Source organism: Oreochromis aureus, linkage group 1 (genome assembly GCF_013358895.1).
Source record: "Oreochromis aureus strain Israel breed Guangdong linkage group 1, ZZ_aureus, whole genome shotgun sequence".
NCBI lineage: Eukaryota > Metazoa > Chordata > Actinopteri > Cichliformes > Cichlidae > Oreochromis > Oreochromis aureus.
Window position 1 is genome coordinate 28,195,655 of NC_052942.1, and position 23,660 is coordinate 28,219,314.

General features: G+C 38.8%; 1 protein-coding gene across 3 annotated transcripts in view; it reads right to left on the bottom strand.

Moving 5' to 3' along the window:
- Positions 1-23,660, bottom strand: part of esrrga (estrogen-related receptor gamma a) — a 73,214-nt gene that overhangs the window by 19,746 nt on the left and 29,808 nt on the right. For 2 of the 3 annotated variants that reach the window (XM_039611888.1, XM_031730924.2), the window contains exons 5-6: positions 12,601-12,711; positions 9,601-9,783 (exon numbers count right to left, since the gene is read on the bottom strand). In XM_039611888.1, coding sequence (XP_039467822.1) covers positions 9,601-9,783; positions 12,601-12,711 — 294 coding nt within the window. The remainder of the gene's footprint in view (positions 1-9,600; positions 9,784-12,600; positions 12,712-23,660) is intronic. The other variant, XM_039611896.1, reaches the window with a different exon arrangement.

Genomic DNA, 23,660 nt, shown 5'->3' on the forward strand with positions numbered 1-23,660 from the left:
TCTGCTTTCTGGCACTGGTTGTGATTGCTGCAGGTTGCTGGCTTTTGCTGAATGAAAATCGGTTTCACCAAAAACTTCCTTGTAATTGCTTTGGTCATTAGCAGATTGCTGTGGTTGTATGAAAGACACCAACTTGTCTGCAAACACTTGCCAACGATTCACCAAGCAGTAGTGAAACTTCAAAAAGTGCGACACACACCAGAAATGGGAAAACATCCCTTTTTAAAAGGCACAAACTCTGCTTTGAAGGTGACTGCCTCAAAGCTTCACTACCATTCATCTCTTTGCTGACAAGTCTGCACCTTCCTTGTAAACAACAGAAAACCCCTGCAACCAAGGAATTATAAAGAGATTTCCAGTCTAGTGTCACATACCACTGTTTGAGCAATTTTACACAGTGACTGCAAGCGACCACTCGTCAACCAGTGGTGTAAACCACATTTTTCCATAATGTTTGCCAGTGTTTACTGACTGATCGCTGGATGTTTAACCCTAGAACACTATCGCTATAAATAGTAACACAATCACTAATGCCGGGTGATTTTTACCCGATATAATATAACCAATAAAAAGTAATCAAATATATCAAAATATGACAACACATGACAAATTAGAGTGGTCGTCTTTTACTTTCAACTGTGCCATGTCTAACAAAATGAAAAAAAAACCTCCTAAAACAAAATAATGACTCTGGAAAGCTGGTCTTTGGTCCACTCATTCCTGGGAAATTTGAGACTTCCCTGGTAAAGGCACAGGCTCCTCGACACGCAAACAGCTGCAGGAGAGAGAAATCATGTAAATGTATTTGCTCGGGTGTAAATCACCCGGCGATAGTGTTCTAGGGTTAAAAAAACAACAACAAAAGTACAAAGCTAATGAATCGTTATGAAAATCGATGATTTAAAAAAATAATTTTAAATATGGCTGAATTGTTCGGAATTCATCATAAATTATCTTTTAAAACTGTTATCCAACACTTTGGCAAAGGGACCGCCCTAAAGTGTTTATTGTATGTGTGTGTGTGTGTGTGTGTGTGTTGTGTGCACAGGCCATAAGTTGTTCCCAGCTGGTGACAGGCACGCTCCAATCCTATTTTCCCACCTGCTTATTGTCTGATGGAAAGGATGAATCCTCCAGGCCATTATTTAAGAACGATGGATGCAGGAGGAAGGAAGGTGGAAGAAACAGGAGCGCAAAGGGAGACAGGAAGGAAAACAATACTATAACAAAGGGGGGTAAGGAATAAACAAATAAACACAAACGTGAATGGGAGATAAGGGAAGTAGAGGAGAAAGAGAAGGCAGGAGAAGCAGTAGGAAAGGGAAAAGAAATAAGTAGTGAAGGAGCAATGATAGGTGGAGAAAGAGAGAATTAGGAGAGCAAATAGGAAAATAAAAAAAAGAATAAAATGGAAGATGCAGACAGAAACCATGAGGAAAGGTGGATAGATAAGCAGAAAGAGGAACTAGAGAATAACTATTTCATGCCTGTCTGTGAACTTTGCATGAACCGCTAGAAATAATGTGATGCCATGACAAGTCGGTCCCTCCTTCCACTAGATTTGTGGCAGGCATAGGTGTGTTATGTGTGTGTGTGGGTGTCACTGGATCCCTGTATGTGTGTGAACTCTTTATATTGCTTTTGGTGTGTGTGTGTGTGTGTGTGTGTGTGTGTGTGTGTGTGTGTGTGTGTACATGTGCGCTCCAACAGATAGAATAGGATGATGATGATTTGAAATGGAGTTTGGCCTGTGCGTAATTATGATCATCTATCTTTATGCCCCGCCAGCATATCATATCATATCACATCACATCATCTCTCTTTCTCTCTTTCTCGGACAACCACACACACACACACACACACACACACACACACACACACACACACACACACACACACACAAGCAAATTGAAAGTAGTAAAAGCTGACTGTTTGCTAATAATGACTTAGATGATGATGGGCTCAGATGGTGTGCTGATTTATTTGTTACTGCTCGTCTGATTTCACATATTATAAAACTGTGCATGTATGCGTATGTGTGCATTTGTCTGCATTCACTACGTATCAGTGCTTCCTTATGAATATGTGTATGTGTTTTTAGAAGCGTACGTTTGTGTGCCCAGGGAAGTAAGTGTTTGTGTATGCAGGCTGGTGTGCGCCAATGTATGCAGCTTGTTTCTCGTGTGTGTGTTGTGTGTGACAGATATTATTTGATGCAGATTAGTCAGTGTACTCAGATTGCGGGCTGTGTCTCAAAGGCTGATAGACAAATGAATTTGATTTGCAAATGTAATCAAACTAATAAGAAAAAAAAAACAGCAATGGACCGCTGAGCTTTTACTTGAACTGAAACCCATCTATCCACTGAAGAAATGTGTGACTCTTTTTCCTTTTAGAAATTAGAATCACAATAATTAAAATTACTTGTAATGAGAGGCCGTTCCAAAAACACATTTTCATCAGACATCAATTTTAAAATTAGCACGAGTCTTAACGCACTGCTATTAGTTTTCTTATTCCGGACCGCCATTACTTTTCATGCAACTTCTTTTTTTGATTCCGGTCTTATTTTGAGTGACACATACATAGATGTAGTCACCATGACATCATCCACACAAAAATTTTTTCACTGCACTGACTTGGATGGGGTGTGCCTTACAGGAAGGGGGCCATGCCCCTAGTTTGTAGTTGTTATAAGGGGTGACATACCAACGATTATTTTTCTCTTACCAGACTGTAAACACGTTTTTCTGCTGTTGGGACAAAGGAAGCTCTGTGGACTCACCGCTGAGCCAGGCCAAGCAGTTGCTCGAGGAAGTACAGATTTTGGCACTTAGACTTTATTTGTTGTTATCATAATGGCAGTGTGTATGTGAATGTACATATTATTGTGTGTTTTAAAGGTAACCACCTGAAGCTGGGTGTTTGAGTCTCATCATAGGCTCATCTTTATGGAAACATTGTTGACAAATATGTGGCAGTGTAGAGAATGGCTATATATCTATTTACTGCAATGTAAATATAAACGGGATTCTTTAATATTACATCAAGATACTGTAGTATATAAATATTACCCGCAGGTTCACCTTCAGATATGAAGGTGATTAATTTAAGAATTATTTTTTACACATTACTTTGTCAATTTATTTGATATCGGCAGATCTGTGAGCTCAAATTGTGATCTGATTTTAAAATATTTAGTCAGTTGATAATAGTGCATAATGACATAGAAAAGAAAAAAAAAGTGAATAAAAGAAAAAAGTTACAACCAAGTAGACAAGAAAGAAAAAAACAGCGTACAAAGAAATGAAAATGGTTTCGCCTCTGTTCTCTCATATTGATGACATGCTTCCAATACCCACAGGCTTAATCCAATAAAGAAAGCCCAACTTAATCCAAACATTAAGCTCAGATATCAAATATTCTTTTCCTAATTTGATTTCATCAATATTTGTTTTCATCTGCAAACAGTGATGTGTTTGTTTGTATGGGCTGCAAGAGGAAATCATGGTGCTGGTGCACTGGAAAATAAGATAACTCTTTTGCATGAATGTGGACAACGAAACAGACAAACACATGCGCTCACATGAGCAAACACATATACTTGAAACCAAGACCTCAGCCTCTAAATGCGTTATCTAGCTCAGGGATGAGAAGAAATGGAAATCAAACACGCCAAACAGAGCTCAGAGAAAATCAACAGAGACTAGAAACACACATAAAAATTACGTACTGAAGACCCCGAGACCCTCGATAACAATGGCAAGAATGACCAAGGCAATGAACTAAATCAAATACTAAATCTAAATCAAACTCTAATAAAGTCATATTTATGAGTTTGACCCCATCAGCATATAGATTAGGTAGAGTCTTTATTGTCACTTAAAGTGAGTTTATAAGCATAGGAACAAAATCTAGTGATTGAATGTAAAATGTCCAGTATCAACACCTTTGTTTTCTGGCTAACAGATGACTGGTGTTTACTCTCCATTCAGGCAAATCTCAGGAATTCGCAGGAGTTTTCTACCATTAAAACAGTTTTTAAAACATTTGCTGTTATAAATCTTGTTTTAAATGTCATCGTTTTCCACACAAACATTACATTTTATCACATAAAGACTTGAAGGTTTAGGAGAATAAATGAGAGCACAAGTTATAAATCATCTGTATTTCTGTTTGCTTTTACACTGTCAAAAAATATAATGTCTGTATGCTGAGTTATATGTGTATGTCCATGTGAATGCACTGTACTTTTTTGTGTGTAGTGTTTGTGCTTAAGAAGGCACCCACCATGCTGTGACTGTCAAGGTGAGCTAGCCTTAGCCGACAGAATGGGGGCATATCTGCTTGTGCGTCTAGTTGTTTCCATGTGTATTTCCGTGCGTTTATTTCATGGCAACTTAGGGGCAATATCTTTGAGAGGGAGAAATGTTGTAAAATGTAGTGGGGAACTCACAATAATGAACAGTGAGGGAGGAAATTAGGACAAAAGGAGGCAATAATATTATTATTTTAGAAGTTTGATGCCAGTAGAGCTCACTTGTTTGTGTGGGTTGTTTTTCTTCTGATTTACCACTCTGTTACTAAGCGGAGCAACCTCTTTGCTGATTGATGACATCACCAGACTTAATCAGGAGGGCTGTAGAGTGACATCATCACATCACCAGTCTGGGCTTTTACATCTGTCTCACTTTACATGTGCACAGATGTGAGCAAACACACACATGCACATGCACACAGAGCTGTTCTGCATCTTTCAGAGCTCATTGTGAAGTCTTATGTGTGTCAGTGTTAATTTAGTGAGCTGCACTTTCAGAGTCAAGCATCCATATGTACGTGTGTGTATATGTATGTGTGTGTAAAGGTTCCCCATGACTGCCGAGACTCAACATTTGATTTGCTAAAAGGAGCAGGACACTTCTATTAATCAATATTTGCTGACTACTGGCTGCCTCTCTGGCTGATTGACTGGCTGTGTAGTTACTTGACTCACTGATTGGCTAACTAACAGACAGAACAGCTAACTGCTCAACTGGTTGGCTAAATCTCTAAGTGAAAGCCATTTAAAACATGTCCAAAAGAGAAATACCAGAAGAAACGAACACTGGCTACAAAATCTAAGGGCAACTTTCCTCTTTGGCTGCTTTACTGTGATATGTCAACATTTGTAGAGAGGCACATTTCAAATAGCGATCAGGATAATGAGTCAGTTACATTCTTCCAATATCTGGAGCTCAACCTGAACATATAAGCAAAACCAACGAGCACTGGCCTTCCAGTCAGTGGTCGCTGGCTGGGAGGATGTGAGAAGAGGACCATGGGAGGGGATAGGGGTTGAGAAATGATGGTGACTTGATAATGAAGAGGTTAAGAATACCACAGAGAGAGAGGGTGGGAGGTCAGGTCAGGGAGGGGGAGAAAATGAGGGAGAGACAGAAAGACACAGAGGGATAGAGAGCAAAAGGAGGACGTCACAGGATAGTTTTAAGAGGGAAGGGTGGGGGTGGGGTATTTAGCCAATGGGTCAAAACAGTATTGTGTTAAATGCTCTCTGGGAGTATCTAGGTTATCTAGACTGTTCTCATCCCATTTCCTGTTCTTTCGACGCGTGTGTTATTCTACACTTGAACTTTGCCACTATTATACCTGTGTACGTTTCTAATCAATTACCAAAATACTTTTGGTATGGCAAGTTGTATAAAAAAGATTAGATTTTGAATAATCATGAACATAGAAGAACAGAAAAAATAAAATAAAGAGACCCCCCTAAAAGCCACATTTGTGGTAGCAATCAAACATCTCTCAAGAATGAAATAAAGTCTGGTAACAGTTGCAATAAATTACTAAAGAACAGGGTATAAGAGAAAAAATAAATAATAACTAGCATGGAAGAAGCAATACGTTAGTTACTAGGGGTTAAAACAGAAAAAAAAGAGCGTAAGTCAAAATTTTCTCAAGCAGTTATTGGCTATAGCATTCCATATGTAAACGTTACACAGTGTTATTTTTTTTTAATAAGCCTGCTCATATTATTAATGTACAAAATTACTTTAAGAGATTCATTACGCTTGATATATAAATTCAAAATAGCTTTTTTGAAGTACAAAAGCTAAAGCACACTGCAAATGTGATAACAGCTGAACATAGTGTTTTAACCCCCAAGTTCATCTCCAAATCCATATAAGAGGAAAAGAGGGGAAAAAGGGAAAAAAACCCCAATAAAGAGACATATTAAAAACAGTGAATGAAAAAGAAAAAAAGAAAAGTATGCAGAACAAGAAGGAAGAGGACTGCGTTCCTCACCTGTTATTCCATCACCACCAAAGTCCAAACCCCTTCTCCTCTATCTCCATAAAGACCGATTAAATAAACGAACCGATGGCAAACCCCTCTTCACCTCCCATCCCCCATTTTTTTTACAACTCAATCATGCCGTGCTACTGCTGGCACATAGACTGCTTATCCCGAGTGTCAAAATTGAAAGGGGAAAGAAAGAAAAAGAGGAAGGAAGACTGTAAGAAAAGAAAGAGCAAGTTAGAGGAGATAGGGAAGCAAGAGAATAGTGGAGGGGATGTGGGGGGTGGCCCAAGAGCAATTTCTTTCTTGAATAAAGACAGAAAAGGGGAGGGGGGATTGTGAAAAAAAAGCACTAATGGCAAGGCCTCTAGTTCTGTTAAAATAGACTGCGTTATAGGTTCTAGCTCTCATTCGTTGATTCATTCATTTGTTCGTTCCTTGCTCTTTCGTCAAGTCAAGTGCTCGCCTGTCTGTCTTGCTCTTTTGTGTTCACGAGTCTAGATAAGAGCTGCTAGTATGACTGCCCGGTAGTCATTTAGCTATTATGGAAGGAGAGAGAGAGAGAAAGAGAAAGACAGAGAGAAAGAGAGAGTAAGAAGAAAGAAAAGAGGATGAAAAGACTAATTCTACTGACAGATAAATGGCTCATTTGAATGGCCTTTCTTTCTTTTAATTCACTCTCTCATTTGCTCCTGTTTAAATATTTGCTGTTCTTCCCCCACTCTTCTCACCTGACTGCTCTTCTTTCCTCCTTCAAACACACATACACACTTGACGATGACATGTAGCCTAATACGCAACTGGAGTTGTCTCTTTGAGAGCTATTAAAATGAGATCTTCTCTTTACTAATCCATATTATTGGACGGTAAGGCCTTTCATGGCCTCTGAATAATAACTTCTGATATTTCCACAGGCCCGCAGTTTCAGAGTGGGACCGTTTCCTGCTCACGTACCACTTTGTGAAAATGCGTGCATGTTTGGAGTCATTTGTCTATGTGTTGTCACCGTTTGAATCAGCAAAAAAGCCTTTTGTGGCACGCCTGTGTTTATATATTTGCCCGCATTTCATCACTCTCTTTGAAACACGCTGATCTGTGAAGTACACGCGCATGATTCCTTGTGGGATAACCAGATACACTCAGTGTGTCTGAAACCTCATTTTCCTCTCCTAATGACATATCAAATGTTTGCATAAGGCCATATCAGTATGGAAATCAGCGTGCACACACATAAGTCTTAGAATAAAAGAACCAATCAAAGAGATATGCGTGAATATGTGTGTGTGTGGTGTCAAAAGTCTCTAACGTTGGGTGATTGTGTGTGTCAAACATGACACACACACTGACACACACAAACACGCGTACCCTAGCCTTGTTATCCGGGGGCCTGTCTTGCAGGCAGCCTCTCTAACGCTGAGTGATGTTTAAATTAGTTTACAATTTAGGCTCCTCGCTATCCACAGACGGCTCTTAACTCAGTGTGTGTATGTGATGTGTTTTTCTGGGTGTGTTTGTGTGTGTGAGAGCGTAACAAATTGTTGCCAGTACGGCAGACATCTAATGACTTCAAATTAGCTGCCTGGCGCTTGCCTTGACACGTTGTTACCACTGTTAGCAGCCTTTGTGTGCGTGTAGGGGTGTGCGCGCGCGTGTGTGTATGTGGCACATCGCAGCCATATCATGAAGCAAAAATTGGCTTCACCTCCCCTCTCTCTGCCTCTGTCTTTTTTTTTCTTTGTCTCTCTGTCTCTCTCCATCAATTTGATTAAAAAAATTACTGTACCATGGAGAGCAAAGACTTGTGCATGTGTGTGTTCACATGTACAACCTGCAGAGAGTCACCACGCACACACACATGCACAACAAGATGTGAAACAAGATGGCTGAAAAAAGGTTAACAGGTCTATCTGACTCTATTCTTTGTGTGTGTGTGTGTGTGTGTGTGTTTGTGTGCATGTGTGTGTAAGAGGCTGATAAAGAACGTTGAGGAGGCGTATTTCTTTCTGACAATCCTTTCCAACCTGAGTGAACAGTAGATCACTTTGTGTGTGGACATGTATGGGTGTTTGTGTGTGCTTGGTGTGAGTGTGAGTATTAGATAGGTGTTCAGCGTTGTAAACAGCGAGGATTTCATAAGGTGTTGACTTCACACACACACACACACACACACACACACACACACACACACACACACACACACACACACACACACACACACACACACACACACACACACACACACACACACACACACAGGGAAGATGAAGAGTTCTATCTTTCTCTGTGAGCAGTGGATTGCCTTCCTCGTTCATCTAATCACGCCATCTTCTCTCCTCCGCCAAGCAATCGTTGCGCTTCGCTCGCTTTATACAGAAAGCTGCACACACACACACACACACACACACACACACACACACACACACACACACACACACAGACACAAACGCACATGCCCACATGCACTCTGAGCCCAGTACATAACCTGCCTAACTTGATCCACTTACTTGTAAAAAGGGTAAGCACAGAGAAACACAGGCATGACTCAAAACAACAAATTAAATCTACATTACATGTGTGCCTGTGCATATATTTGAGTCATTTTGTGTATGTACGTATGCATGTTCAGCATAGTCCTGTTTGAAAACTTTCAATAAGTTTTTATTTGCTGAAACAAAAGCTAAACATTTTGCCATAGACCTTATCTGAATCACTTGAGTTATTATGTTAATTTTCCGATCTTGTACTCCAGTTCGAAATTTTATCAGATTAAGAGAGAAAAGAGGTTAGTTTAAGTTAGTTTAAGAAGATTAAACTCTTAAATTCCTCGCTTTTAGTAATGAACCTGTGGATTCATACAGATGTTCTATAGATAAAACAGTGTAGGCACGCACTGGTTTTTTATATGTAGCCTTAGCTATATACACACACACACACACACACATATATATATATATATATATATATATATATATATATATATATATATATATATATATATATACATGTATATATATATATGTGTGTATATATATATATATATATATATATATATATATATATATATATATATATATATATATATATATACATATATATATATATATATATATATATATATATATATATATATATATATATATATATATATATATATATATATATATATATATATATATATATATATATATATACATGTACAATTTACACTTCATGTGTGTATGATAGAGTCTCAGAGTCTCAACATGGACATAGGCCAAGTTTAGTGTGAGAGACAGGGCACAGGAGAATTTTCTTTTTCCCTACCTGGAATATGTTTGGCCCAACCAATGTTGACCACCAGCTCTCTGTCCGCCAGGTCACACAGCGTAGTCAGGGCCTTGATGTCGCTGTCTGGTACTGTCGGGTCCGGCATGGCATAAATCTTCTCTGGCTCAGCCACCAGCAGGTGAGATACGATTTTGTTATCTGCAAGGCAGCCAAAGGCAACTGACATGACCACCAGACAAGGAGAAAGACACAGAGACAGAGAAATGGTGAATTTTTGTCGTGTAAGGCTACAAGTTGTTTCACCCCAGTCCGGTACAAAAATGTGAAAGGTCATGTGCAAATCTCATATGACGGCCTGCTGGTAACACATACGTCTTAAGCTATATTTAAGACAAACACGCACAGTGGACAAATTAAAGGAAAAATCTGAGTCCTTGACTCTTGCAATGAAGGAGATCCGGTGGATCTATTTTGATAAGGGGTGCATTTTGCTTGCATTGTTTGCGACCACATCTCCCCTTGGAGTGAAGAGTCACTGAAAATTAATGATCACCCAGGTCACTAAATTGTTCCGTAAAATGATGTGAATCGTATGCTTTCACCTTGGAGTCATCCCACTGAAGAACTATTGCAGATTTTGGACCAATATGTCCCATGGTGCTGTTTTCCCCTTTAATTTATCACCTGTCTGTATTCCCATACGCAAAAATGAAGCATCTGATGTAAGTTTAGACTCGTTAGGAGTATGAAATGTTAGGACTATGAAATCAACACACAATTTTCAGATGTTCACGTTGGAATTAAGCATTTGTAAATTTAAAACCTTTCAACCCTTGAAGCTGCCAAAAACACACAATTCCTTCAAAAACACCAAATTTCAAGTGTTGATCTTATCTGAAAAGCCGTTTTAAAGTTTAGCACAAAACAAAAAAAAAAGGACTGCACAAAAAAAAATCAAACAAGGTATTGAAATGTTTTAAATATAAGCAATTCTCCAGTGTGTGGTTATAGCCTTCTATCGCCAGTTGCATCGCCAAGATGCCCAAAACTGTTGTTTTGTAAGACAGTCTTAAGAAGTTTCACTGATACATACAGCAGGGAAAGATAACACTGAAAGCCAAACGGCTCAGCCAGTAATGGTGACATGTGGTGATGAGACCTCTATGGCCCATTAGTAACAGACTGATACCCTGCTTCCAAATTAATCCACTGACTAATCAAGCATGGGAATAATAACAGAGGATAGAAGCGCAAGAGCGAAGTGAAGGATAGAAAAAGAGAGCAAGATTAGCAATGAAAAAATGGGAAAAGATAGAAAGGTAGAAAGTGAGTCATGAACAGATTGTAAAAGACAGACAGGAGGAGTCCAGAGAGCGACAGCTAGATAGAGATAAACAGCAAGAGAGACCGAAAGAGAGTTGTGGGGATGAGTTGTGTATTGATCTAACACTGTCCACCACCCCCAATTCTCTTACATACACCCACACATACACAGTGTGTGAGTGTATACATATACTGCAGTATCTGTGGGTAAATCTTATTTAATGTTTCCCTAATTAGAATCAATGGAAGCCCATTTCCAAACCCTGGGCTATTGTTCTGTTCTCACACAATCAATGGGGACGCTGAAGCTAGGGATTGGGCAACAGATAGATAGGCTGTGTGAGTGTATCTGTGGGAGAGACCGAGGGACAGAATGTGTGTGTATTGACTGTGTGACAGAGAGAATGAACAAGAGACATAAAGTAAGTCTATATCAACCGTAATGTATTTTTTAAAATGTGCAAATTTGTTTTTAAGTTTGAGAGATTTATCCTCATGGAAATAATCATTCATATTATGGAACAGATGTAAGTAGCACAGACTAGATACATATTTTTTCCTGTATTCTCTTCCAAATTCTGATGCCTGATAAGAATAGTTTAACAAGACTAAAAAGAGTTAAATATCATTTTAAATTAAATAGCCTGCCAAGGAAGGCCTTCAGATAGCACACAAGTGCTTTGTGTAAGCAAACGCACACAGTACAAACACACACACATAGTGTACACATATTCACATTATCCCATCATTTCAATGATTAGTAGTGCAAAAGTCCCAGTAAGCTGTTGTGCAGCCATTCAGCATATTGGCCTAAACCAGAATATGCTCCAGCTTTAAGCAAAATGGGCTTTGGGGACCAAGCTGCTAAACACTGCTCAATCTGCACTGCATATGGATGTGTGTGTGCGTGTGTGTGTGACGTGTGTGTGGAGGCAGACGGTTAGCTAGAGAGCTAACTCTAGTTTGATGTGGTTGCCAGATTGGATTTAATCCGGATTAGAGCTCTGGCTGGTCTCCCTCCCTCCTTTTCTCTCACCCCTCTTCCCTCCTCTCTCTCTGAGAAACGGCCTTATTTAGGCTCGGTCTTTCTCCCTCTCTGTCTCTACCTGTCTCTCTGTCACTCTCACTCACTCTTTCCCTTGTTAATTTTTACTCATCAGGCTTTGGCTGTGGTTTTATTCTTTAAAAAACTGCAGCCAATCCAACCGGTGCTAAATGAATACCTTTATGGTGAAATATTACACATATAAAATGTTATGATCCCAAACTGGTAGCAGCAGAAACAGGGAGATAAACATGGTCCCAAACAGATGGGCTTCTCACTACTGTGTTTCTGTTTATGTGTGTGTGTGTGAGTTGAAACGTTTTTACCGTCCAACTGTCTCCATTAGGACAGAAACCGATGGAAAAGCAATTCCTTTCACTTAGGGGCTCTAAACAATGACTCCTGGTTATTGCTTGAGCACTGTCTACTAGGGTAATACGATATGGCTGAAAGTGATATTTTGTTGAAGATTATTTTGTGTGCAGTCAGTTGCCCGTCATTTTGTAGTTACTTCCATACACAACATCAGATCCTCTGCACATCTACTTGTTAAAGTCAGCACGCATGCGTCCTTGAAAATCCCACGTCAACTTTGTAGAGAACAGCACCATCTTACATGCTGTTTGTAGTCAGAGCTTTTTTTTTTTTTTGCATGTGTGTTTTCTTACATGGCTTCTTGGGGGGCAGAGCCAGCTGTGGATTCAGGTACGGGCTGTTGTCTGCATCTATCCGGCGTTTGTACTTCTGTCTTCCACCGCGAACCCTGTCCAGACGAACACCTGTGAGAATTGACAGAGACAAGTATGTATCAATATAGTGTACATTACACAAAAAATAAAGATAGATTTTAACCTCTTTGAGTAGTTAATGATGGCAAGAAAAATGAGACTCGCATCTCCTTCTATGTAAGCAGATAGTAAAAGAAGGAGGGAGATGGATTTGTGATTTACAAGGCTGGGTCTGTATGTATGTACGTGTTAAGTGTCCATGTATTCACTCTTTTGTTATTCTTAGATTTGCTAAACTCACTTTTTCCCCTTTTCTTCTACAACAAGACTAATTTATAGAGGCCATTTGAGTAGAAGGCCTCTCTTGCTCACTTTGACTCTCTGGCTTTCCGACTCTTTTACTGTCTCTTGCCCAATCTTGGTCTCTCTATTGCTGTCTCTCTCTCTGTCTCGTTAATTAATTGACACAAAGGAGTCCTAATTTAATTAGACCTATCTCTCAGGGGATTGGATGTTACCGTGGTTACCACTTAAAGATGGATAAGAAAGACAGAGGTGTCATGTACCCTGGAGGAGGAGAGGAGAGGAAAGGAGAGGAGAAGAAAGGAAAGGAAAGGATAAGAGGGTTTAAGAGGATGCCAAATCTTTAGATGAGCCTAGGCTACTGCTATTAAGCAATAAAATTAGTAACTTTAGGAGGAGATACAAAATTAATTACTAGAATGGCTGCAGAATGAGGCCCACCATGTGTATCTCATCTTTTAGATATTAAATTAGTAATCAGACTTTTATACAATGAATTAAACTCACAATTTTAAAGGCTTTGGCTGATTTTAAACATCAGCTCACACTAGCACCATAAAATATACTGGATGCTGTGATATACCAAACCACATTATGTTGAGGGTGAACAGAGAGCAGGGGACAACTGCAAAGTATTAGAAAAGAGACTGAACTGTATAGTGAATGCATGTAAATTAGGTAAATAACGTTAAACACATTTTTCTGGCAGTCTTTCAGTTTTGTGCATCTATCCATCCATCCATCAAGTTGGAGAGAAAGAGGATGGAAGATGGAAAGGAAAGCAATAGGAGTGTGAAAGCAAGAGAGAGATTTGCTCACATAGAGAGGTTTAAATCCTCTAAAAAATGTGCTGACCACATTCATGACAACAAACCTTAAGAGATTTAACAGAAAGACTTCTATTGGCAGCAGGAGAAAAATGTCAGGGAGCATCTTTGTAAGTCGATATGTTCCCCTGTTTTATATGAGTTTGTTTATTCGAACATTTTGAAAACTACCTTTATTCCAAATATGTCATGGTGGCGTGAGTGCACATGGAAATATATTCATTTAAAAATTCGTAATGAGCTCAGGCAGTAGTCAAACCAGTGAACTGAACATTACATGCATCTGTGTGTATGTGTGAAAATGCTTGAGACAGGGACAGGTAGACAGAAGGGCTGACAGTCCAGGTACAGTGGGGGGGCCAGTGTCAGCAAACGGTCAAGAGACTCTTAACACCAGGGGGTACAAACCACTCACACACCCACTCTTTGCTTTTTCTAGCACATACACACTTACATGTCTACACCTCGCTAACCCACACATCTATGTTGTGTTTGGGTAAGTCCAGACAAGCAGCTTTTTCAGCTGCTACCTGCGTCAGTGGTTGGCCAAAAAAAATAAAAAATAAATGGGGGGGTGATAGAAACAGAGGGCAGGAAAAAGGAAAGTGTTAGGATGAGAGAAAATTATTGACTAAATGAAACAAATGGGACAAAGCTTAAAAGAAGCATGTCAGTGATTTAAAGCTTAGAGGTTACAGTTTCAAGATATAGTGACATATGTGGTGGCATCAAAAAAAAAAAGATTTGGGGAAAATGTTTTGTTTCATGTGTCTGTGTGTGTATTTATGAAACACCTGTAACTTCTGCCTGTTCCGCTGTGCACAAAGACACTGTGCAAACCACCACAAAATACATAACTATGGTATAACTAGCCATGTTAGTAATATACTGTAAGAAAGCAGCATAATATTAAAGCAGAAGAAAACTGAATGTTATGTTACTCATGGGAGCAGTTAAACTAACTAAGGCAGTTTCCAGGTCGATCGTGTCCTTCCCTGTCAAGGACAGTAACAAAAAGCAATAAGCTTTATTAATTTCCAACCCAGATAGTGCTATTACACGGTACAGGTAGATTCTAAGGTTAAGTATTTTTCCGGTATTTAGTATTGTTGTTTTTGTCTTGTTCTTTTGTTTTTTTAAATTGTATTTCTTGCATTTTCTTTCAGTCCCATACATAAAAATGGAATTCATCAGCTGAGAAGGGCAGATACTCACATGTGGTATGTTGCTTTGTGAATGTATTGACAACACAGTATGTTGTATTTTTATATAAACCAACATTAAGTTGTAAGTTCAGATACTAATTTCTTATGTAATTTGTTTGCAATTTGTCTGATGTGTGCTGTAAACCAGAAAAGCTGAATGTAACAGAGGCCGGGAGAAACTGCTAGTCTTGTCACACTTTCAAACTACTTTCAGTTACATTGAGGCTTTTTTCTCTAGTACATAATATAAACTCTTACATGCAGACTCTTAATTTTACTCTTTCTCTTTCCCATATACCTAAAAGACCCAGTGCTGGGTCAAGCTCACTTCATAAAGAGCCCTCTCTAACTACCTCATCTATTTTCCACCAAATTAACTCTCTCTCAGCACTGATTAATGATCAAATCTAAATGAATCAAATTAAAAATTGAAAATTATATTTCCAAAGCCCACAAAAAAGAGACAAGAGGAAGCTAGGGGAAGAGTGAGAGTGGGCTACCTCCTTTTAACAAATGAGCCTTCAAATCATAAAGAATGGGCAAGAGGGGAGAGGAGGAAAGGAATGTGGAGAGCGGGAAGAAGAAAAGAGTAGAGAGAAAAGAGGGGAAAAGGCAACGGGAAAGTAAATTTAGCGATCAGAAAAAAAATTAATGCATATAGAAAAAAAGGGTAAGGGTATGGAAGAACAGTATAACGGGAATTGGGAAAAATTGAAATAAATAAAAACACATTAAGCGATTATTACAAAATAGTGTAGCAAAGGGGGAACAGAGGGAAGAAAGTAGTTTACAGGCTATGAAATTATAGGAGAAGGAGAGAGTAAGTTCCAGCTACACAACTATTCACTCAAACACACAAACAAGTATCTAACAAATACCACAATTTGTTTTGCATCACAAAACATTTTTATTATGAATGTAAGATGCACACGAAACTGCGCAATTAATACTGCATATTTACCTTTTCAAAATACAGTAGGTTAAGCTACTTGCCTTGATTATACCACTTTTGTCATAGTCTGTGCACAATCATATACACACCCAACTGACTGACTCTGTGACAGTGATGAAGGTGAATCATTCCTATCGTGGGAATATTGCTGTCTGTCAATAGCACGATCTGCACTGATCACATCAGCATAGATTTTTACACTGCACTGGCGTCGCTCTGTGTCAGCGAATGTGTGCGTGTTCTTGAACAGTTGAAGGATTACGAGCCAAATGCCTTTGACATCTAAGTGTGCATGCAAGAGAAAGACAGAGGAAAAAACAAAAGAGGATGGACAGAAAAACACAATGTGGATTGATTTCAGATGATCAATGTCATGATAAGAGAATGAAAGAAGGAAAAGAAGTGAGAGGTATGGAACAAAGTGAAGAGAGGAGTAGGTAGACAAATAAAATATATGGATTTTGGTTGGTCACACTAAAGAGAAAGAGGCATCACTAAAAAAAATAAAAAGAGGAACGCTGAAAAAGTCAAGACACAAGGAAACTGGACGAGGACAGTATAGAATGATAGAGGTGGTAGTAATTTTAAAGCTGTAAAAGAGCTGAACACCTTCTCCCTGACTCTGACCTATTGTGTGTTTTAAACTGCAGTGTTGATGAAATGACATCCAAGATTGTCCCTACGTAGGATTAACAACTGCTCAGTGAATTGACTGGGAAAAACAACAGACCTGTTTAGATCTAGTGTGTGTTTTACAGTGTGATACATATTATCAAGTATTAAGAACTGGTTAAAGCCTAAGCCCTACAGTCAAGTAATGTTTATAATCAGGGCTAGTAGTGTCCTAAAGACTAAAAAGTCTAAAGGAAATGTGAAAAAAAAAGAAGATTATCACATTTTTTTATTATCACTATAAACCTGTAGGGAAATTTGAAATGTGTTCAATACAATTGGGTTACAAAGTTACAAAGTTACAAAGTCATGTAACTGATGTTCCAATGCTTCAACATCAGAAAATCAGGTTATGCTGCTCAAATAGTAAGAAATAAAAATAAAGAAAATTGGGAGAAAAGTGTGTGCGGTGATGTTTGTTTCGACCAGAACAGATCAGAAGAGCATTGCCCAAGGCTGTGGGCAGGTGGCTGTCACTGGTGTGTGAATCTGTGAGCGTGTGTGAGCTCGAGTGCAATCCTTAAAACAACGTGGCTTTATTTTTGCTTTTTAAGGCTGTGTTCACATCTTCTGTCACTAATATTCCTCTTACATAAATAAATATCTTTGACTGTTGGATAATAAAATGAACAATCACAATCTCAGGCCTTAATTTCTTGTTCATTGAATGTGTTTCTGGATGCAGTTTCTCTCCTGTACGTGAGGAGTGTGACCGAGTGAGAGCACAAAGGTTGTCGGTGAGCGTGTGGAGCTGCTGAGTGATTTTGGGACATTTGGAATGTGTCTTTTTTACAAATTTTCTTTACATGCTGTCCTTGACGAGAACGTAGGAAAACTTTATCTTCAGTGATTTGTTTCACCGTTATTTTTGCCTTCAACACAAATTAACGTCTCTGGTGTCATCCCTAATGAACTGCTGGAAAAAGAGCTGACCCACTTTGGAAAGTTCGCTAGTGGCTTTAGAACAGTTTGTTTCCACTGCAAAGACGTCAGACTACTGCGCATTCAGTCTCTTATGAGACAGGTGTTCATCTACCTGAATGCCTGTTTTCCAGACTCTGGAGGTATCTTTCAAAGTCAGTTATTAAAATGCCTGTTTATGAAAGCTTTGCCCGTATGAAATGTAATGTATAGTATGACATTGGACACAAATGCTATTCGTGTCTGCACAAAGGACTTCAACAAACTGAAAACAGACATATAAGATGAAATGCAAGAGAGGAGCAGTGGAAAAGAAAATCAAGGTGATAGCCAGAGAGTAACAATGACAGGTGTGCCTCAGAATCGAGGTATAACTGCATCCTTTTTGAATGTTGAAAATGAGGAAGACAACATGTTTCCAACATTGTATCTGATGGATGAGCAGTCACATATTTGTTACAGGATATCAGCTGCTTTCTCAATGAAATCTTTGGCAGACAGTCTGTCAAAGCTAGACTTTTTCCAGATGTTGATTGATTTATTAAATCTCTTCCAAAGATAAGGAGAGTGGTTTGTTATGAACAGCTGAAGAAACAAAAAAAAAAGGTTTAATCTGAAAAGGATACTAAATTGAGGAGGAAATATTGAGGAAAACTACAGTAAAAAGTCCTGAGCACAGAAGGTGGTCTTCTCTTGGAAGCATTTCACTATCCTCTTTTTCTTCTTTCTGCTTGTTATGAAGGTTTTAAGAATGGGAACATTAAACATCAATGGGAGCAAGGCTAGAGAAAGGCGAGCAGTAACAGCCGAGCTTAGTGGAAATAAAAACAATGATATGATCCTTTTACAGGAAACAGCGTATTAGATAATGAAGCTGAAGGAGGAATTGGTTTGACGGGGCAGTGTTTTCTTAGTTATGGCACTAATCTCAGTGTGGGCTGTAGCAGTTTTATTTTCTTCATTCAGCATCTTCATTTTAATAAATGCTTCAATGTGTGAATATTTCAGCTGACAAGAATACAGGGGAAGCTTGGCGATCTGGGTAACAGGGCTTGGGATAATGGACGGAAGGCTTTAGGCAGGTTTGCTGCTTTCCAGAAGACCACCATCTCTTTTCATGAACTTGAGGTTCATCTCAGGTTGATGGGCTTCCTGACAAATTTCAGAAGAAATTCTAGACTATGCTGGAAAAAGGAGCTATAAGAAGTTCTGACAGACTGTTTAGACTGAGCTACAGTGAAGGGCAGCCCTGACATTGCTACCCAAAAACAAGGTCTCGACTAGCTAAAGAACTGAAGATGAGTTTAACTGCTATGTACAGACTGTAAAATTTGCGTTAAATGTGTTTATGTAACAGACTTCAGGATTACACGTCAATCATGTCAATTAAACATCATTTCCTAAATGGATTATAATGAATAATTTGATGTTGATTTTTTGGATTTGAGAATTCCAGAAAATTAAGACATTTTTGATTTGTTTAAACTCCAGGACCAGGAAAAGGCATTTCATAGAGTTGATCATTATTTTTTATTTAGAATATTAGAGATCTTTAGTTTGGGCAAAACTTTGATTATTTGGATCAGGTTGTTGAATTCAGGGACCACTGTTATTCTAAAGTGGGGGAAGGACTTAGCCAACTTGTCCCTATTCAAAGAGGCATCAGGCAGGGATGTCCAGAGTTGACCTTTGCGAATGAAGTAATAATCACAGTGAGCTTGTCAGCTATATGCTGATGATGTGACACTTTTTATAGCTGGCCAAAAGGACATCAGCATTTTTGGACAGAAACTGGCACTATATGAACAAGCATCTACTGTTGGTTCAAAGATAATTTTAAAAGACAGCCTTTTTTATTTTTAATCCAAAGTACTGTGTGACCTAGCCAAGTAAGATGTATCTGATTCACTTTCTAATACGTCAGGCTAACATAAGCTGGTGTGAAGATCAGATCAAAGTGATATGATCTGTAAAAAAAATAAAATAATAATAATATAAAATAAAATTTGTGTATTATAAAATGTTATCTGACACTGAAGATTTTGTTTCTGTTTGGGGAGTCATTAATGTCCAATGTAACTGGTGTCCTTTGCAATGTAATGGCATATTATCTGACTTTTTTCTGAGAAAAAAAAGTTATGGAAAATGCGTTTTATTATTTCACTGAATGCAGGTATGTTATTTATTTATTTATTTATTTTTGTGTATTTATTCTTGTGAATTTTGGGTAGTGGGTTGGGCTGAAATCGTACATATGTTAAAGTTTTGTTTTAATTATGTTTGCTGGTAAAGAATTATGCCAATGAAGGGTTTGTCAAAGGTTTAAAGGTCTCCTCTCTTCCCCTCACCTCAAAAAGAAAGTGTATGTGAGAGAAAGTGGACCACTTAGGCAGATCTCTCGTCACACCACCTCCATTATCGCTCTTTTCTAGCTGGGATGCAACTAGATGCCATTTGCACACACACGCACTCGCACACACTCATGCAGGACAGACGCTACAGGGCCAGATTTAGCTACAAGTTTCCCAAGGGGGAACACCAGACGCCACCAGTTGTCTGGCGCTCTCCTCCTTTGTTTCCCCTCTCTTCTTGTCTCATTCCCTCTCTCCATCAGCCACTCTCTTCGTCCTCTGTATTGTTTCTTTTTAGCTTCTTCTATGATCCTGTTTATTCACTGACCCTTAAACTGCTCCTGGTCATTTCATCATTTTTTAACCTTTAATAACTCGCATCTTTCAAGACATGACTCTTTTTTTTTTTTTAAAAAGAAATGATCTTTATATGTTTATCAGCCAATTGTTTTCAACACAGTGTGTATAAATGCATGTGTGTCGAGTGATGAAATTGGACAGCAGCAGTCAAGATCACTGAGCTGTGAGGGGAGTTATGATGCACACTACACCAGCTGCATATACCCACACCAAACACACCCTCACAGACTGGGGCCTTCCACCCGATCTCCCTCATTAGGTCTTAGGGGCCGTGGGGAGCATGGCCAAAGTTGGCACAGATTGTTAATGTGTGTGTATATATGTGCATGTGTGGGGCATTATGCCAAGGTTTATATTTGCAGTCCGTGGACTTGTCCCTCTAGTAGTCTACCATCTGAATCCAGCTGGCCGTTAATGGCATTATAGAAATGGAGGCTTTGGTTTTGGATTCAACACATTCTGTCTGTTTAACCACAATTCATCAGACGTGGCATCATCAAAGCTGCTGTTGTAAGAGAGCAAATCTGTCAGTATGAGCATATGTACAGTACGCACGCCTACTGAATATTGCTGGCTCCTGGGTTGTGTGTCTCTGCCAAAGTGTTTCATGTTCAAATGTCTGATCTGTGTTTTGTTGTTCATGATCATTCTATGCATTACTGCTGATGTTGAATGCATTATGTCTGTCTTGTCTTGCCATTTGAGCACGGAGAGTAAGAACCGACAGCAACATTGTAACTACTGTTGCTTTTTTGCAGATTTTTTTTAAAATAGTCATTTAAATAAAATAAAACCTGGGATTGTTAAAAATCTCTTTCAACCTTCTTTAATTTTAATATTTTAATTTTTACACATTTTTTTTCTACCTGCAATCACACCCTTGTTCTCTCACTACCACTCCCCTCTCTCTAGGCAGATTTAAGTCCCGCCTCATGACCTTTTGGTCTTCAGCTGACGCATCATTATGACCTCATTAAAAATGGACAGACAGCCATTGCCAGAGGGGTAGTTCTCATAATGTAACCAGGCCATTTAATTGCCTTGCTCCAGAAATTAGCTGCTACATATTGGTGGGTGGGTGCCCTGTATTTGTTCCTTCCTTCAGTTTATCCCCTGCTCGCTTACTCCTCGCCTCCTCTTGTCCTCACAGTGGTGGCTGAGAAAATCCAATATTTCACACGGACAAGTGGGAGTGTATTCACATGATCAGGTGTGTGTTTAAGAGAACATGTAAAGAAAGAACTCGACTCAGAGTTGGTTTACTGACCCTCTGGCCCCTATTCTCCTCTTCTTTCTCAGTCTCTCACAAACACACACACTTCCTTGCTGCCTCGCTTGCTCTTCATCTCACCCTCTCTGTCTCCCAGGGCGACAAAGCTAATTTGAGGCTGATCTTGCCCTAAGGGGTAAACTACAGCATCTACACACACAGAAAGACACACACTACTCCATGTTCTCCTGCCCACTCCACCCTTACCACTTTATCTTCACCTTTCTACCGTGAGCTAGCCCCTGACAACCATAGTTAGCCCTGATACTAACTGATCTAGCCACTTACCATTAATATCTATGCAATTTTGCAGTAACACTGCTTACAGTTAGAAGGGCAGTATGATACATGGCAGGCAATGCTCCAAAATTAGTGTTTTTTGTATATGAAATAGATCCATTGTTTGATTTATTAAGATGTTTACCTGGGTAGATTAATGATCTTGATTAATTTTGATGCTCTGAAATGCTGAGAAGACATCATTTAGAAAACTCTTTAATGGACTCACCTATTTTGCAAGGAAAACAAGAAATAACATAAAGATTAAAATATTCACAAGGTTTCACAAAGTAAAAAACTTTTCTTTTATAGTTTAGCAATAGGAAATCACAACTTTTTTTCCTGATATTGCATGGTTAATATTTTAAGTCTTTAAAGTCCTTTCAGTAAATTTTTCCAGACAAAGTGTGGGTCATGATGCGTTTAATGTCTTGACCAAATTTAAGGGAAAAAAATGGAAAGTGGAAAATTTGAGAAAATCAGCAAGATTTACTAGTTCTTTAAAAATGACAATAATTTGTATATTTTAACAGAACACCTCCAGCAGAGTAAAACTAAGGTGAAGGAAAATGTTCAGTTCTTTTATATAGCTGTTGATCATTTCAAATTTCCCAAGGGTTCAAAAGGAATTAAAACATGGAAATAGGGGGAAATGGATGTATCAATTTTCCAAATGACCTTTATTCATATGTAGAGCGGGAACCCCTGTATTAAATTCACACATTGCACAACAAATGGGGTGGCTGTGGTCTGTCATGTTGATGTATAGATATGTGGGCCGATGTGTGTGTGCATGATATATGTGTGTAAAGTACGGAGGCAGAGGCAACAAAAGGCAGCTATTTGTTTCCCTGCTTGGGACAGAAAAACACCGATACAATATCCCTCGGCTACATATAGCACATTCCTTTACAATAAAGTAAGTGGTTATCTATGAGACTTAAGAGCACGTCAGCGCATCTGGTTTTGTTTTCCCTAGATTCCAACTTTTACACAAACTATAGATGAAAAAAAAATTACTTAAAACTGTTGTATTAATAACAAAATGTTAATATAAATAAAGTGCCTTGTGTGACTTTTTTAGACAAGGGTAATGTGGTTTCTTTGTGAAGCAGGAGGATGCAGCCTCAGCTGTGTAAACTGTGAGACCGGTGAAACTGCCAATAATACATGCTATTACACGTGTGTGTGCGTGTTTGTGGCCACATACACATACTCGAGACAAAACAGGAGATGAGACATAGGTTCTGCCTACGTCAGATCAACTGGGAGAACAAACGCTACGACAGCAGCTTGTTGGGAGTGTGTGTGTTTGTGTGTCTCCTTCTGTGAGTGTGTTTGAGTGGAAGAAAGAGAGCGGCAGAGGTGAGCGCTTCTACACTGAAAAGAAACTTCGGGATAATTCTGAAGCTCACAGTGAAAAGTTTCCTAAATTTCATATTTCCTTTGGGGTGTTCATACAATAAAGACAAGGTTCTTGTCTTTCAAGATTTCATTATGTATACAGCTATAATTTTATACTTTTTAAAATCTCCAGTACATAAAGATGTAAATAAATTCAAAAGATGTGTATAGAAAGCTCAATGTGATGTCATGCTTTTGTGTTCTTTCTATAACATTTTACCTCAGACTGTAACGGTTTCACATTATGATGTCTGAACGGATAAAAAGCAGCGGTATGAGCATTATGGTCCCGACAGGATGCACAAAAACATGAAGGACAGTGGCTATAAGACATTAAAAAAAACATCAGAAAGGGTACAGTAATAATGAGCGGGAGAACAGTAGGGCTAGATGAAGACAGAAATGGATGGAGGAAGGGCTGGCAGGCGTCGGCACAGGCATGCTCCCTGACCACTG